This window comes from Mesoplodon bidens (genome assembly GCF_964165515.1).
Source record: "Mesoplodon bidens genome assembly, chromosome: 19".
In the NCBI taxonomy this organism is placed as follows: domain Eukaryota; kingdom Metazoa; phylum Chordata; class Mammalia; order Artiodactyla; family Ziphiidae; genus Mesoplodon; species Mesoplodon bidens.
In genome coordinates, this window is record NC_138179.1 from 53,315,987 (window position 1) to 53,332,819 (window position 16,833).

Consider the following 16,833-nt stretch of genomic DNA (forward strand, 5'->3'; position numbering starts at 1 on the left):
CAGATTCTCAACCACTGCGCCACCGGGAAGCCCTATTGTATCTTTTAAAATCTAAATACTTTCTCATATCTGTACTATAGCACCAATTGGTGTCACAATTTTTTGTAAGATTTTATGCCATAGCCTCTTAGGTGGACACCAGAGTTACTTGGAAAACGCCACATATAAGTGTTTTGCACCCTTCCTCCCAAACTTCCTCTTAAAAACTTTATCAGCTCACAGTCCATTATTGTATACTTGACTTTCAGGAAACATGCTGTGAGTTATAGATATTCTTAAGTTAATTACATTGTTGTCATTTTTTCATGTGTCTCTTTACTTTCTCAGGTCTACTGTTTAAAAGATGTACATTGCTGCTACCCACAAAGGAAAGACTGAAGTACATTCACAAGATACTCAAAGAAGTAAGATCATCCTTCTGAATTAGCTCACAGTCTTGATTTCCAGTAAAGATATTTTTTTATTAATGTCATACTCATTTTAAATCTACCTTTAATTAGTGGAATTTCATGAATTGGTACTAAAAAGTTGGTTGATGATAATCTAATACTTTACCAAGTGCTCAGAGATTATAAAACACCAAAATGTAGTATAGGAGTATTTTACTTATTATAAAATAATTTTTACATATAACTAAGTACATCATTCAAGTTTATTAGGCTTATCGGAGTAATAAAAGTATTTTTACCTCATGTGGGAATTCTGAGGTTGTTTTAAAGTGGTGATTTAGATATTTTATTAAAATGAAAATTATTTCCAAATGTTAACATTTTACTATTTAAATATATGTATTAAAACTATTTTTAATATATAAGATGACAAACCTTTTATGATAATTTATGACTTGGAAATGTGTATCAATATGTTTGGGCATAATCTCTGTTAGACATTGAGTTTTACTATATAAACCCTAATATCTAATACTGCTGATTCAGTTTTACACTCAATAGTATGCAAACTGTTTCTGATCCACTGGCTTTTTTCACGTCAGGGTTTGCATTGAGTTCAGCTGTATGTTATTGCAGCAGCTTCCAAGATGATCTTTCTGCCATTCACTTCACTTCCCCAGACATTCTAAGTGCTGAATCACTTACATCAAATTAATTTTCTTGCTTTTAAAAATATTTCCGTGGCTACTCAATTTCATCAAGATAAGGTCCAAAGTCCACAGGTGGTATTTAGGGTTCCCCCTGACAGTGCAGCCTTACTTTCTACTACTTTGAGCCTAATTAAGCTGCTCATATCTTTCTATCCAAATGAATATTTAAAATTTTTACCTCTATACCATTTTGCCCTTATTGTTTCCCTCACCAATACTATCTATTGATTATATTTGAATCCTACTTAAAGACATTGCTTGTTTCACATCCTTCATAAGCTTTTTAATCATTCTCAAAATTATCCTTTCCCTGCTTTCATTGTATCTGATATGTTTATTTGGTCATTTCAGTATTTATACATACTTTATCCTGAAATATAAAATTAATTTCATGTATGTATATTTTATTGTTCTAAATAAATTGTGAGCTCCTTGAGAAAGACTTTGTTTTATATTTCATAATCCCCACCTATATAACGTGAGACTAATCAGTTATTTAGTGTTTTAGTTATTTTCAGTTTAGACTGAAAACAATCCTTGCGTATTTCCATTAAATTTGAATGTCAAATCATTGCACAGTTCCACTGAAAAGGAGGAATTAACAGTTGATCTCTTTACAGGTTTCCTGTTTTAAATTTAACGGCTGTGTAGCTCCATTGCAATGTTTAGGATTACAATGTTACGGCATGCTTTTACAGGTACATTTTTTTTTTTTTAGTGAAAGAAGAAAAGGAATTCTTTTTGAACTGTTATCAAGTAGAGCATGTAATCTGTCTTTCTATAGGATAATAAAAGTAATAATGATCTAAAAAGAAAACAAAATAACATTGTAAATGTTTGAGAATGTGTTAATCTAATAATATGTTTGCCACCTCAGATTTTCTTCTTGGATTTCTCACTGGTAAGAAATGTTTAACACTTATTTGCTCTATACCAATGTCCTTGAAGTCCAGCCAATTGTAATGACTAGAAATATTGTGGGGTAGAGGGTGTATGTGTGCAATGAGTTTTAAGTCTTTGGCTAGTTATTTAAGATGCGATCTTAGAAATGAACTGTATAAAAAAAATAGTAACATAGGAAATGATAGGGATAACTAACCTTTTTGTGGTAATTATTTTGCTATATATATATAATTACTATGTTATATGCCTTTAACTTATACAATGTTATACATCAATTATATCTCAGTAAACCTGGGAGGGGGGAAGAAATCAACTGCATGATTTTAAGAACATTTTTTACTATTTTATTATAAACAAAGAAGATAATAACATTATTATTAATGCTGTTCAGTATATTATTAATATATTGCACTGTTCTAAGCAGTTTACATGTATTAACTTACTTAAATATTACAGCAACCTTATGAGGTTTACAACAATCTTACAACAGTCTTGCTTATAACCCATCCTGCCAGCCAGCCACCATCTGCATGTACAGATTCCAGGGGCATAGGCCCTCCTTCTAGCCCTCTTCCAAGATAGATAGATTTCTGCTTTTTCTTTTTCCCTTTGGAACAGGTAATATGAGCACATGTATTCATATAAAATTCAAAAGGTACAAAATAGTATAAAGTGAATTGTAAGTCTCCTCCCAGGCCTGTTCCTTGTTCACAGAGTTCCCTTCAACAGAAGTAACCACTGTTAGCAGTTTCTATTATGCCCTTCCAAAGAGAATAAGATTCATTTTTAAACTACTGAAATATAGTTCAACTATTTCAAGAAAAATTGTTATGATTAATCAACTTTTTCAAAATCTACATATAGTTGAATACCATTTGAATTTTTCATATATGTTTAACTGTACATTCTGATCTCCTCAAAGATAATTATTATATTTGGTCCTAATAAAATAAATGTCATAAGTAAATGCTCATAATTGTCACATTAAAATGAGGTCATTATCATTTGTAAGCAATATCATAAATGATAGCTAGAGGAGATCAAAAGGGTTCTACTGTAGTCTAAAACTAAGCCACAGTATGGTTGTGAGTCAGATGTCTAAAGTTGTATCTATACTGTCAGAGTTCAGGATTCAGTACCATTTAGTTCCCTGAAAAGATACTCCCTATGCAACCAAAAAGAAGCTGGATTTTGGAGCATTTCTAGGTTTTGTTTATATAAAATTTCCTACGAATTTGAACAGTTCCATAGTGAATAAAAATTGCACATTGCCTCGATTTTATGCTTACAGCAGTTATGGTCATAAGGCAATAGTGACTTACGTTTTGATTTGATGGTTTGAACATCTGAAATGCTTCCTTTATCATCCTCAGACCTTAACAGCAGGATGGGATAAACTTGAGTGCCATCGTGCTTATAACTTCTTATGTGAGCTGACTAATCTCTCCCGCAAGATGCATGCAGTTGTCTGCAGCAAACCAGGTAAAGAACTAAAATTCAGAGATAACCTTATACAGAGATTAAAATAGAAAAAAAAAAGTATAGTTCTAAAGTGTATTTCAAAATAAATTGTGGCATTCGTTTGTAGTAAAAAGACAAAGAGGGCTTCCCTGGTGGCGTAGTGGTTGAAAGTCCGCCTGCCGATTCAGGGGACATGGGTTCGTGCCCCGGTCTGGGAAGATCCCACATGCCGCAGAGCAGCTAGACCCAAAAAGACAAAGAGATGTAAGTAAATGTTAATCACTGAATCAGATAGTGAGGCAGAAGTGGCCTGTGATTAGAGAAAGAGAAGCACTCAGAGGGCTTCAACCACATTAATAATATTTTATTCCCTAAGCTGGTGGAGGATACAAAGGTATTCATTATAGTATTCTTTAAACTTCTATATATACCTGAAATAATTCATACTTCAAAAATTATAAGAGGGACTTTCCTGGCAGTCCAGTGCTTAGGACTCCATGCTTCCACTGTGGGGGGCATGGGTTTGATCCCTGGTCGGGGAACTAAGATCCTGCATGCCACACGGTGCAGCCAAAAAAAAAATTATAAGAACCCTACAATTTAGCAATTTCACTCTGAGAAACTCCCACAGTATGCACAAGGAGACGTATAAGAAGGAGCATTGCAGCATGTAACCAGGGAAAGCTGCAAACAACGTAATGCCTGTTGTCAGGAGAATGGATAAATGAATTATGGCATATTTATACAATTAAAACCATTAGTAGTGGGCTTCCCTGGTGGTGCAGTGGTTGAGAATCTGCCTGCCAATGCAGGGGACACGGGTTCGAGCCCTGGTCCTGGAAGATCCTACACACGCCATGGAGTAACTAAGCCCATGTGCCACAACTACTGAGCCTGCGCTCTAGAGCCTGTGAGCCACAACTACTGAGCCCACATGCCACAACTACTGAAGCCCGCACACCTACAGCCCATGCTCTGCAACAAGAGAAGCCACCGCAATGAGAGACCGGCGCACCACAATGAAGAGTAGCCCCCACTCGCTGCAACTAGAGAGAAGCCCATGCACAGCAACGAAGACCCAATGCAGCCAAAAATAAAAGTAAAAAAATTAATTTATTTAAAAAAAAAACAGTAGTTAAAATGAATTAACTAGAGCCATGTGTCTTACTATGGATAAATCTCAATATATAATTTGAGAAAAAAAGGTTACCAAACATACTTTTAATATGATACCATTTATATACATATTAAAAACATGCAAAACAATTCTATATATTCTTTATGGTTATATACATATGTAAAAAAGTATAAAAACATAGTTAGGAGGTATGATAGTTAATTTTCGGTGTCAACTTGGGTAGGCCACAGTACCCAGATATTTGGTCAAACATTATTCTAGATGTTTCTTTGAAGTTATTTTTTAGATGAGATTAACATTTAACTCAGTAGATTTTGAGTAAAGTAGATTACCCTCCATAATGTGAGTGGGCCTCATCCAATCACTTGAAGGCCTTAACAGAAAAAGACTCCCCTCCCCAAACAAGAAAGAATTCTACCAACAGACTGCCTTTGGACTTGAACTAGAACTCTTCTCTTGTCTGCAGCCTGCCACCCTACCCTGCAGATTATGGACTTGCCAACCTTCCAGAGTCCTCATGAGCAAATTCCTCAAAATAAATCCTTCTCTGTGTATATACACACATCCTGTTAGTTTTGTTTTTCTAGAGAAAGCTGACTAATACAGGAGGGATAAAACCCAATTCAAGATGGTGATTACCTCTGGGGAGGAAGGGGATTGGGACTGCACTGATACATAACTATATCAGAATGTTTTATTTATTTTTTAAAATCTGAAGCAAATATAGCAAAAAAATAAAGATTCGACAAAGCTAGCTGATCAGTACACAGTGTTTGTTATAGTACCTCTGCTTTTCTGTCAGCTTGAAATATTTCATTATGAAACAAATCATGGCAGATTTATTTATTTATTTATTTATTTATTTATGGCTGAGTTGGGTCTTTGTTGCTGCATGTGGGCTTTCTCTAGTTGTGTGAGCGCGGGCTACTCTTCCTTGCAGTGTGCAGGCTTCTCATTGGAGTGGCTTCTCTTGATTCGGAGCACGGGCTCTAGGTGCATGGGCTTCAGTAGTTGTGGCACGTGCGCTCAGTAGTTGTGGCTCGCGGGCTCTAGAGCGCAGGCTCAGTAGCTGTGGCGCACGGGCTTAGTTGCTCCGCAGCATGTGGGATCTTCCTGGACCAGGGCTCGAACCTGTGTCCCCTGCATTGGCAGGCAGATTCTCAACCACTCTGCCACCAGGGAAGCCCTGGCAGATTTTTTTTAAAGGCAGACATAGAAGCCCAATGAAACAATAACAAAATTAATTTATCATGTCCCTCTCTTGATCAAAAAGTTTTATTAGCTTCCTTATATCTTCAAAATAAAGCCCAAACTGTTTATATTGGCCTTCATATTCTAATCCTAATTCACTTTTTCAAAATTATTGCCCACTACCTCTCTATCAGTTTGACATAGGCATATTGCTCTACTCACTGTATCTCAGACACCTCTTACACATTTCTAGCTCATACCTTTTATTCATTCTCTCTTTTTCCTGAAATACCATCTCTCCTTTTCACCCTTTAAGACCCAATTTACCTGACCTCCTCTGTAAAGCCTTTCCTGATCTTCCCAGACCTGCAATAATCTCTCTCCTCTAAACTTCTGTGTTACTTGACTTAACACATCAGGAGATACTTACATATGGCCTTAGTGCATTGGCAGACTTTCCATTTACACTTGTCTTATCTACAAGTAAGTAGAACGTAAATGGTATAAAAATATAAAATGTAAAATGGTGCCACCACCAGGGAAAACAGTTTGGACATTCCTCAAAAAGCTAAAGGTGGAGTTATCATATGACTCAGCAATTGCACTCCTAGGTACATAACTAAGGAAATTGAGAGCAGGAACAAGGACAAATACTTGTACACCAGGGTTCACTGAAGCATTATTTTCAATAGCCAAAAACTGGAAACAACCCAAGTGTTCATCAATAGATGAATGAATAGACAAAATGTGGCATATACATACAATGGAATATTATTCAGTCATAAAAAGGGGTGAAGTTTTGATACAGGCCACACATGGGTGAACACTGAAAATATATGCAACTAGAGAAAGCCCATGCACGGCAATGAAGACCCAACGCAGCCAAAAATAAAATCTAATTAATTAATTAATTTTAAAAAAGAAAATATATGCTAAGTGAAATAAGTCAGACACAAAAGGACAAATATTGTATGATTCCACTTATGTGAGGTACCTAGAACAGGCAAATTCATAAAAACAGAAAGTAGATTAGAGGTTACCAGGATCTGGGAAGATGGGGAATGCAGAGTTATTGCTTAATGGTTACAGAGTTTCTGTTTGAGATGAGGAAAAATTTTAGTGTAAGACAGGGGTGATGGTTGAACCACATTGTGACTGTAATTGATGCCATTGAATTGTATAGTTTAAAAATGGTTAAAATAGCAAATTTTATATTATATATATTTTACCACAATTTAGGAAAATAATGTAATATATCAAAAACTGTTGAATTATATACATTAAAGGGTAAGGTATACAGTATGTAAATTATATATATTTCAATAAAACTGTTTATAAAAACCGTGAGATACCACTTCATACCCACTAGGATGGCTAGAACCAAAAAGTCAGATAACAGACGTTGGTGAGAATGTAGGGAATTTGGAGCCCTCATACATTGCTGGTGGGAATGCAAAATGTGCAGTCACTTTGGAAACAATCTGGTAGTTATTCAATAATTAAATATAGAGTTACCATAAGACCCAACAATCCCATTCCTAGGTTTATCCTCAAGAGAAACGAAAACATATGTCTATATAGAAACCTGTACATGAATGTTAATAGCAACATTGTTCATAATAGCCAAAAGGTGAGACAACCCAAATATCCATCGATGGGTGAATCGATAAAAATGTGGTATATCTATACAATGGAATATTATTTGGCCATAAAAAGGAATGAAGTATTGATACTTGCCATAACATGGATATACCTTGAAAACATAATAAGGGGACTTCCCTGGTGGTCCAGTGGTTAAGAATCCACTTTCCAATGCAGGGAACGTGGGTTCCATCCCTGGTCAGGGAAGATCCCACATGCCACGGGGCAACTAAGCCCACATGCCACATCTACTGAACCCACGCACTCTGGAACCCATGTGCCGCAACTAGAGAAGCTCATGCACTGCAATGAAAAGATCCCACATGCCGCAACTAAGACTCAACACAGCCAAATAAATAAATAAATAAATAGAAAATAAGTATTAAAAAAAAATGCTAAGGAAAGAAGTCAGTCACAAAAACCCACCTACTACATGACTTCATTCATATGAAGAATAGGTAAATCTATAGAGACAGAAAGTAGTGCTTAGTGCTGGGTGTGGTAAAGGGCAGAAGGATAGGAGAGTGATAGCTAAAAGAGCAGGGTTTCTTTTTGAGGTAATCAAGATGTTCTAAAATTTACTTGGTAATGGGTGCATATATCTTTGAATATACTAAAACAAAACGTTGAATTGTACACTTCAAATTGGTAAATTTTATGGGATGTAAATTGTATCCCAATAAGGTTGTTTTTAAAAAAGTAGTTCCTTGATAATCTCAAATGTTTACAGAGTAAAATGAAGTAACACTCTCAGTACAAAGCATTTAATGCTGTATGTCTTGACCTATCCAATATGCATATCAATCTTTCTAGGAAGAATTGTTTACAATTCTTTTGTCTTCATAGGAAATGCCGGAAAACTGGAGTTAAGGATCAGACTGTTCTGTAGGAACGTTCTTCTTGATCATGGGACCCATCAAAGTGATTCTGCATTGTGGTTGACGTGTATATTAAAACCATGGCCAATAGTGAATCAGGCAAGATTACTGTATATCATCTTTGGACCAGTAGCTCCTCAAGATGGTGAGCATCCATTTCTTAGGGACGTATGTTACAAAATTGGTTCATTACTTTCACTTTAGGAAACATCTTTTTGTACCTGCTTAGTTTCATCATTCCTAATAACTAAACCATGTTTCATGATTTCATAAATGTATATACTACATTAACTTGAACGTAACTTAAGCATCAAGACAGAAATTGTTCTGCTGCAGGCCATTTCCAAATATATTCTCATCATCTCTGATTTACCCAAAATAACTGCATTTTGGGCTTCCCTGGTGGCACAGTGGTTGAGAGTCTGCCTGCCGATGCAGGGGGACACGGGTTCGTGCCCCGGTCCGGGAAGATCCCACATGCCGCGGAGCGGCTGGGCCCGTGAACCATGGCCGCTGAGCCTGCGCGTCCGGAGCCTGTGCTCCGCAACGGGAGAGGCCACAACAGTGAGAGGCCCGCGTACTGCAAAAAAAATAAAATAAAATAAAATAGCTGCATTTCATTTTTATTATATATATTGGCCATGCTGCACAGCTTGTGGATTTTTAGTTCCCTGACCAAGGATCAAACCCAGGCCCACGGCAGTGAAAGCCCAGAGTCCTAACCATTGGACCACCAAGGAATTCCCTGCATTTCATTTTTAAACATTATTATTATTTTAAAAATATATCTATTTATTTATTTTTGTCTGTGTTGGGTCTCCATTGCTGCACACAAGCTTTCTTTAGTTGCGGTGAGCAGGGGCTACTCTTCCTTGCGGTGTGCAGGCTTCTCATTGCGGTGGCTTCTCTTGTTGCGGAGCATGGGCTCTAGGCACACAGGCTTCAGTAGTTGTGGCACGTGGGCTCAGTAGTTGTGGCTTGCGGGCTCCAGAGCTCAGGCTCCGTAGTTGTGGCGCATGGGCTTAGTTGCTCTGAGGCATGGGGGATCTTCCGGGGCCAGGGCTCAAACCCATGTCTCCTGCATTGGCAGGTGGATTCCCAACCACTGCGCCACCAGGGAAGCCCTTTAAACATTATCTTAACTCAAGATTATATTTGCTGCTGTAGGGGACTAATAATGTAAGGGAAGCAATGTGGTAGTCAGAATTGATGTTTTACTTAATTTGGGGTGCATCATATTATTTTTTGCAATTTTTTGGCCTTTCTAATTAAGTTTTGCTTGGATGAATGTTAAAATTAGAATGTATTTAGTTCACACTGCCTTATGTCAGGAGTTAACTAGTTTAAAGTGTGTTGAGTAGCAGCAGGAAGCCAATCTGGGATCAAATTTTGTTTGTGTGTGTAATTCACAAAAAGAACTGGTCATAGGTAAGTAATAAAAAATTGACTAGATTACTCTGTTTTTTTTTTTTTTTTTTTGCGGTACACGGGTCTCTCTCACTGCTGTGGCCTCTCCCTAACTGCTGTTGCGGAGCACAGGCTCCGGACATACAGGCTCAGCGGCCATGGCTCACGGGCCCAGCCGCTCCGCGGCATGTGGAATCTTCCCAGACCGGGGCACGAACCCGTGTCCCTGGCATCGGCAGGCGGACTCTCACCCACTGCACCACCAGGGAAGCCCGGATTACTCTGTTTTGATATAAATGTCTGGAAAATTCTCAAATACAGCATGCTCTCTTTTTGGAAGTCTATCACTAGGTTTTATTTCATTTTAGTAAGATTACATCAATTGTTTATTTTAATTTCTGTTATGGGATAGCATTATCTTTGAACCAGAAACAGTGTTTTGCTTGGTGAAACTACCTTTTCTTTTCCTCATTTAGCTAGTGTTGCTGTGCTTCATCACATCAGTCAGAGACATTAAAATTGATACTGTTATCAGAATTGACCTTTCATTATGAAAGTTAAAATGAAAGTAGCATATATAAGTAATGGATTCCATTATGCAATCCAATTTCCTTTTTAAACAATCTGTGTAGTCTTTATCACAAAGCCAACTATTCTGTCATAGCCTAGCTTTTGTTTCAATTATCATTCAGGACAGGTGGTTTGGCAGAAAATGATAGAAGGACCTGCAGATGAACCCAGTCTGAAAGGTTTGGCTGATGCCATTAAATTACTATATGATACAGGCACCGAAGAATGGACAGCAGATGATGTTATCAGTCTTGTAGATGAACTCTCAGGTAAAAAGAATGATTTACCACATACAGTAACAGGAATCTGTTATTGGGATACAGTTATAAAATGGTACGGACAACTCTATAGGTTGCCTATTGGAAATTGCCTATTGGAAATCACTAAATGCTTTAAAATATTTAAAGTTTGTCTTTATGTTTGAAGAGAATGCATATAATCAACTTACTTTCCTTCCATTTTCCTTGCCAATTTTATAAATATGTATTTATTGCTATTATTTGAAAGCTTTATAATTTAATTAGCTTAATTATTCCCATTTTGAAGTTCTCAGAAACACCTCCGAATGTCGGGTAAGATGAAGGCCCTTTCCTGTTGGTACTGGCGAGATGAAACAATGTTTCCCATTCCTGCATAATCCTTTAGATTCTAAAGTTTACAATATTTCTTTCTTTAGCAGCATTACACCACCTTGTCTGTTGACCTATGTGTAGGAGAAATGCTTTGACTGTATTACTAGTATATTTATGAGAATCGCTGTGACTTGGCAATAAATAATCCCTGTCCCCGGTTGAATGCTGTAACCGGAAAACTAAAGCATTTTTTCTGACATTCTCCCTCGGCACTGACTGTATTTCCAATAAACTAATATAATATTGCATGTATTTAATGATGTTTACTATAGCTATTGTGTAATTTCTCATTAAATAACTGTTCTTTCTTTAATAAAAGTGTTTCCCAGTGAGTGGCTTCTAGAGAATAATGCACGTCTCCTAATCCTAAGTGGGAGCAGCGTCTGTTTCACTTTCATGGCTAGTAAAGCTGTCAGTGGACGGGCCATTCAACTGGCAAGGCTGATAGTCTTTTTGGCTTTGGTGAGTATAAAATAAGTTTTTTCTAGCAAATTGTTTAACATTATAGTTGACCTACTAGGGAGCTGCCCTGAAGGAACTGAAATATGTACGAAACATTTTGAAAGAATAAGTATTTAAGTATATATTTTTATATATACTTTATATATATTTTAAATTTTAAAATTTATATAATAAACTATCATATCTGGGATCATTCCTTGTGTTAACCTCTCCCCACTTCATATCTGGATTGTCATTATACAGCTCTGCCAAATTATATTCTTTTTTTTCCCTTAAATTCCACTTAAAAATAAAGCAACCCTTATGATTTGCTCCAGGATAATCCCTGGGCAGCAGGGAGAGAATGTGTAAGTGAGTGGTGGTAGAAGTGAAACAAGATTAGTAATTGTTGAAGCTAGGGAATGGATACTAGGGGTTCATAATACTACCCTCTTTACTTTTATATAGTTAAAATGTTTTTCAAAATAACAACATTTAAAAATATATTTAATATTCATTCATTTAACACAAATTGAGTGCTTACTGTGGGCCATACCTGTGAGAGATTTTAGGACTGTGGAAATTAATAGAACAAATCCCTGACCAAAAGCTGCTTACAGTCTTCTAAGCAATATCAAATTATATATAAATAAATTCAGTGTGTTAAGTGCAAAAATATGTAAAAAAAGATACAAGGGTATCAGAGAGGAGCCAATAGTGGGTGGGCATAGAGTACAGTGAGGGCTTCCCCAATTCCAGTAGATATAAGTTTTTTAAATGAATAGGAAGTGTTCACCAGACAGAGGGGTTCGATTATTCAGGCACGTACCTGCATGTGTTGCATAGATATCTCATTTATTTGGCTTCCATCACAGATGCCAGCCCAACCAGTGCTTCAAAAGCAATGGAATAATCTTCAGTTGGCTGTTGTGAGGAATAATTGAATGTAATCCATTTTCTACAAAATGGAGACAGGATCTTCAGCAACTCAACTGCTTAAAACATGAATGAAATCTCTGTGGCTCTTTTAAAATGTGAAGAAAGCTACTAAATTAATTGTATTCTAAATGTAAATGTTTATTTTAATAAGCAGAGGCCCTCAAAAAAAAAAAAAAGGAAAGAGAGAATTGGAACTGCATGACTATATCAGGGAACTATAAGCAGTTCAGTATTATTTCTGAAGGGAAAAATGTGCAGAAGAGGAGGAGATGGTAAGTTTAGATAGGAAGGGAGAGGCTATAGGTAAGGCAGGGCCTGGTAGACCAGTCTGCGGAGCTTGAACCACAGGAGCCACACTGCTGACAAGTTTTAGGAAGCAGGGAGACATTGTCAGTTTTACGTTTTTGGAAGGTGACTTTGGCCACACTGAAGTAAAAGGAATGGAGAGGAAACCGCTAGGGGTGGAGAAACCTTCTCCGGAAAGCCTTCTCTGTTTAACGTCTCACCTCTGGTCATTAATTTTCTCTAAATGGCCTCAGATTTGTCTTCTCTTTATCTTCATTTACCAGTGGTGTTCTAAGGCCACTGTACGTGTCGGGTAAGTCATCTCCCAAAATAGATTGCAAGCTCTTTGAAATCCAGGACTATGCCACTTATTTCTTTCGTAGTGCCTTGTACAGTGCTTTACACATAATAAGTAGTCAATATATCTTTCTTGTCAGGTTAACATTATTTAGTTACAGTACTATATAATTTATTTCCATGCTCTATGTTATTTGGCTATGTGAGTTAAATTGACCATTTAAGATATTAGTAAATAAACCTTTTTCCTTTCAGTCAGTTTTACCTATAAACATGTAATTTTCACTTTATCTATCTTTTAAATAATAGAGAAATATTCCCTACTACTCTCAAGGTGGAAAGTTGGTGTCACCATAGGGTTCTCTTGCCTGTTGAAATTGTCTGTCTGTCACCCTCATTGGACTCCTTGAAAATAGAGGCCATGTCTTTATAGCTTACCATTGTATCCCCAGCTCTTAGCATGTGCTCAATAAACACTTATTGAATGAATGAGCAGGAGCCTTATTTTTCATGTTTAATAATTGTTTTCAATATTATTTCTTACATTAATAAATAAATATTCTATGATAATCTTTTTTTCTATGATAATCTTGAACCAGGCTTTTTTTACTTCACACGTTTCCCCACTAAATTTATACCATTTGAAAGCAAAGAAGTATTAGATATAGAGCATTTCCCATTTATAGACTCAACATGATGTTATATGTATTAAATTCTGTAAAATTATAAATGGTCATTGTTAATACCATTTTCAAAATCTACAGCTTTCTTCAAATAAAGATTTACCATAATGCTTTGTATGTCTAAATCAGGTATGTGAGAAAGAACTATACTGCATGGATTGGACAGTTAAAATAATGCAAAAAGTCTGTAAAGTCTTTAGCACTACAGTGGAAAGAAGTAACTTCCTGCGGAGTGTGGCAGATGCATTTGCGTATGTGATAATGGAAATGCTACAATCAGTTATGTCTGGTGAGTATGCATGTAGATGGTGCACAGTTGTGAGTAAAGTGCATTCTAGTCTCCCCTTAAGACATAGATAATTCTGTATAGACTTTTATATCTAAGCTAAAAATAGAAAAATCAGACATTTTTTCCCATGAGATATATTTAGTTCCTGGTTTCGTCACTTTTTAAATCTGGTATTAGTTTTAATGGAAAACATAAAGTTTAAGAGTCTGCTCTGAAAGGAACTAATTTCAATTCTGCACAGCAAAAAATTTTAACTTGCTTACTTAACCAACTATCATAATCATCATAATATTCTTTATTTGTATAGTTTACACATACAAATTTTTATAGTTTTATTAGGTGCCCAACATGATAATTAACCCTATTTTACAGATGAGAAAAGTAAGGCTTAGAGAAATTACCTGACTTGCCCAAGGTCATGAAGTTAGAAGCAATAAAGCATGGACCAGCATCTTTTTCTTCTGATTTCTAATTCAGAGCTCTAAATATAATTCCATGATTTCAATGGTTAATGTCTGACTTAGGGAAAATCACTAACTAGTCTTCTGTTACATAGTATTAGGGAAATTGGAACATCTTATGTTTCAAATAAATCATATATTTAGAAACTTAACTGTCATTTTCTTTTCCCTACTGTCTATTCCTGTGTATGGCATATAGAAGACCATGATGAAGACGACAGAAGCTTTCTGAATTTTTTCCATCTTGTGCATGCTCAGGCTAACTTCCATAAGGAGGTCCTGTATTTGACCATGAATACTCTCTCTACCTAAATACTCAGAAAACCTTGCATTTAGAGAATAACTCAGTAAACTAACTATTAGAAGAGTGCTAATTTTCCACACTCAGAGAATAGCACCCATGGGACTTTTTATCACCTAAGTAACCTAAGAATTCAAAAGCTGCATAAAAATTTAGAAGCAACTGCTTATACCATTATTAATATAAAACTTTCAGGCAAACCCAGGAATGTATTAAGATTTCTCTAGAAAACAACCTGTGCTGCTCTAGATTTTGGTAAACCTAACACCAAGCTAAAATGGAACATTAGTGTTCAAGAATCTGGGGCCAGCCAACCTGTATGTGTGGGTCTTCAAAGCAAGAGAAAATTCTGATGCATAGTTAGAACAGACCCACATTCACTAAATGGTGTGTATCTGTTCACTTTGCTTAGGTTGTGTAAACATAGCTTAGAATGTTTTGTGAAGATTTGCAGTATGACATTTTGGAATGTGCAGATATAAATCACGTTTTTTTTTACCACCTTCTTGGCATATGATTACAAAGAACATTTTATTTGCTTCATGTTTTGCAGATCAAAAACCAAAGGAAGTATGTGTGTGTGTACGTATATATCCATACATGTACATATATATGTATGTATATACACATACATGCACACACACATATATTTCCTTCTCTAAGACAATCTAAAAAGTCTATAAATAGAGGAAGGCATATATTGTCTTAATAAAATCAAATCATCTTTTATTCTTTCCTGGGGATTAGAGTAAAATGCTGCAAGTAAGGAGAAATATAAAATGAAAGAAAGTAGCTATTCTGCTCCTAAAGCTTTCCTCCCTATCTTAAAAAATAGGACTTGAAGGAAACTGAAAGCATGGATGGTTCGAGCATCCCATGAGAGAATGGGGTTTATCTTCACTCAAGTAAATGGATTCCAAGAAGCTCCAGGACTATTTCAGTTTGACTAGCTTCTGCCACTGCCACTCTTACTATTAAAATAGAAAAAATAGTGCCTAACAAGCTGAAATAATGCTGGAGCCCTCCTGGATCTCCTATTTTCTTCTCCTTGGGTTTGATCACTTTACTTCTGCTGAAGACACACCCCTTCCCACTGGACTTCTCAGAGGCTGACTTTTTCTTTTCCTAAGCCCTTGACTTAACTCACCTCTGTAGTTGAGGAAGGGAAGAAAAACTAGAAGATATGGAAATTACCCACAGGAGTGGGGTACAAATTGTGGGAAATTCTCAAGTTTGGCAAGAGGGGCTCAAGTTTGGCAAGTGGGGTACAAATTGTGGGAAATTCTCAAGTTTGGCAAAAAGATGATTTTTACTCCCACTAATAACAATCTAATGACACACCTTAATAGGACTGAGAAAGAGTGAAAATTGTGGAGAAGATATGAATTGTGATAACAAGGTTTTACTATATTTTAGTAGCAAAAGGACTTTCCTCTATTTTTGGAGGGTCAGAAATTAACTGTCTTTCTTTGATGGATTATCCAACTGTAATTCCATCAGTGGCAGGAATTTTTTCTCCAGAGTTTAGTATTTACATATTTATGTACAAAATTCTTGCTTTTATCCTGGTTTCATTTTCTTCTTTTCAATCTAAGGATTCACCCACAACTAAATTATAAAGATTAAAAGCTGGCAGATACCAGAATACAAAAATAACACTTTAATTAGCTTTTTCTTTTCCCTCTTTCACCCTTTTTTCCATATGTGCTTTGGAAAGCCTAATCCATTTCTTTGTCAAAACACTGGTGACTCCAAATTGAGAATATTATATTATATGGGAGAAAATAGAAAAATAAAGGAAAGAAGTAAAATTTTTCATATAAATAGTGAATATTTTAAATATTTTACTAAATAAGTGTTAGTTTCATTCCCTTAGAGAAAGAAATTTGGCATTGTGAAATCTCCTTGAACCTTGAACTATCCAAGTCTCCACACCAGTTATTTTCAGCAGGTTTACAAAAGCAGCATGGTTTAATTTAATACATTGCTTATCTGGATTGTGAATCATATCCCACACTTCAATTGACATGACTGCTGCTGTAAATTTTTTTTAAACTCACCTTATTTCATTATTCTTAATAATTGTGAGATTATTATCTCACCCTCCCCAGAAATTTGGAACATAAGAAAATCTGATTCAAGACCAAATTAGAAGTTTCCTCAACTTGGCAGTTTTTTGCCGAATACATTTGTCATCAGGAACAAAGTGTGAATCAA

The 16,833-nt window shown here is 36.0% G+C and overlaps 1 protein-coding gene across 4 annotated transcripts in view; it reads left to right on the forward strand.

Annotated features, from left to right (window-relative positions):
• Positions 1 to 16,833, forward strand: part of FBXO47 (F-box protein 47) — a 28,376-nt gene that overhangs the window by 6,331 nt on the left and 5,212 nt on the right. For 2 of the 4 annotated variants that reach the window (XM_081220003.1, XM_081220006.1), the window contains exons 4-12: positions 328 to 404; positions 1,720 to 1,797; positions 3,376 to 3,484; positions 8,280 to 8,456; positions 10,411 to 10,557; positions 11,240 to 11,382; positions 13,695 to 13,854; positions 14,515 to 14,591; positions 15,452 to 16,754. In XM_081220003.1, coding sequence (XP_081076129.1) covers positions 328 to 404; positions 1,720 to 1,797; positions 3,376 to 3,484; positions 8,280 to 8,456; positions 10,411 to 10,557; positions 11,240 to 11,382; positions 13,695 to 13,854; positions 14,515 to 14,591; positions 15,452 to 15,496 — 1,013 coding nt within the window. In that variant the 3' untranslated portion in view covers positions 15,497 to 16,754. Of the gene's footprint in view, positions 1 to 327; positions 405 to 1,719; positions 1,798 to 3,375; positions 3,485 to 8,279; positions 8,457 to 10,410; positions 10,558 to 11,239; positions 11,383 to 13,694; positions 13,855 to 14,514; positions 15,086 to 15,451; positions 16,755 to 16,833 lie in introns of those variants that run through there. The other 2 variants (XM_081220004.1, XM_081220005.1) reach the window with 2 other exon arrangements.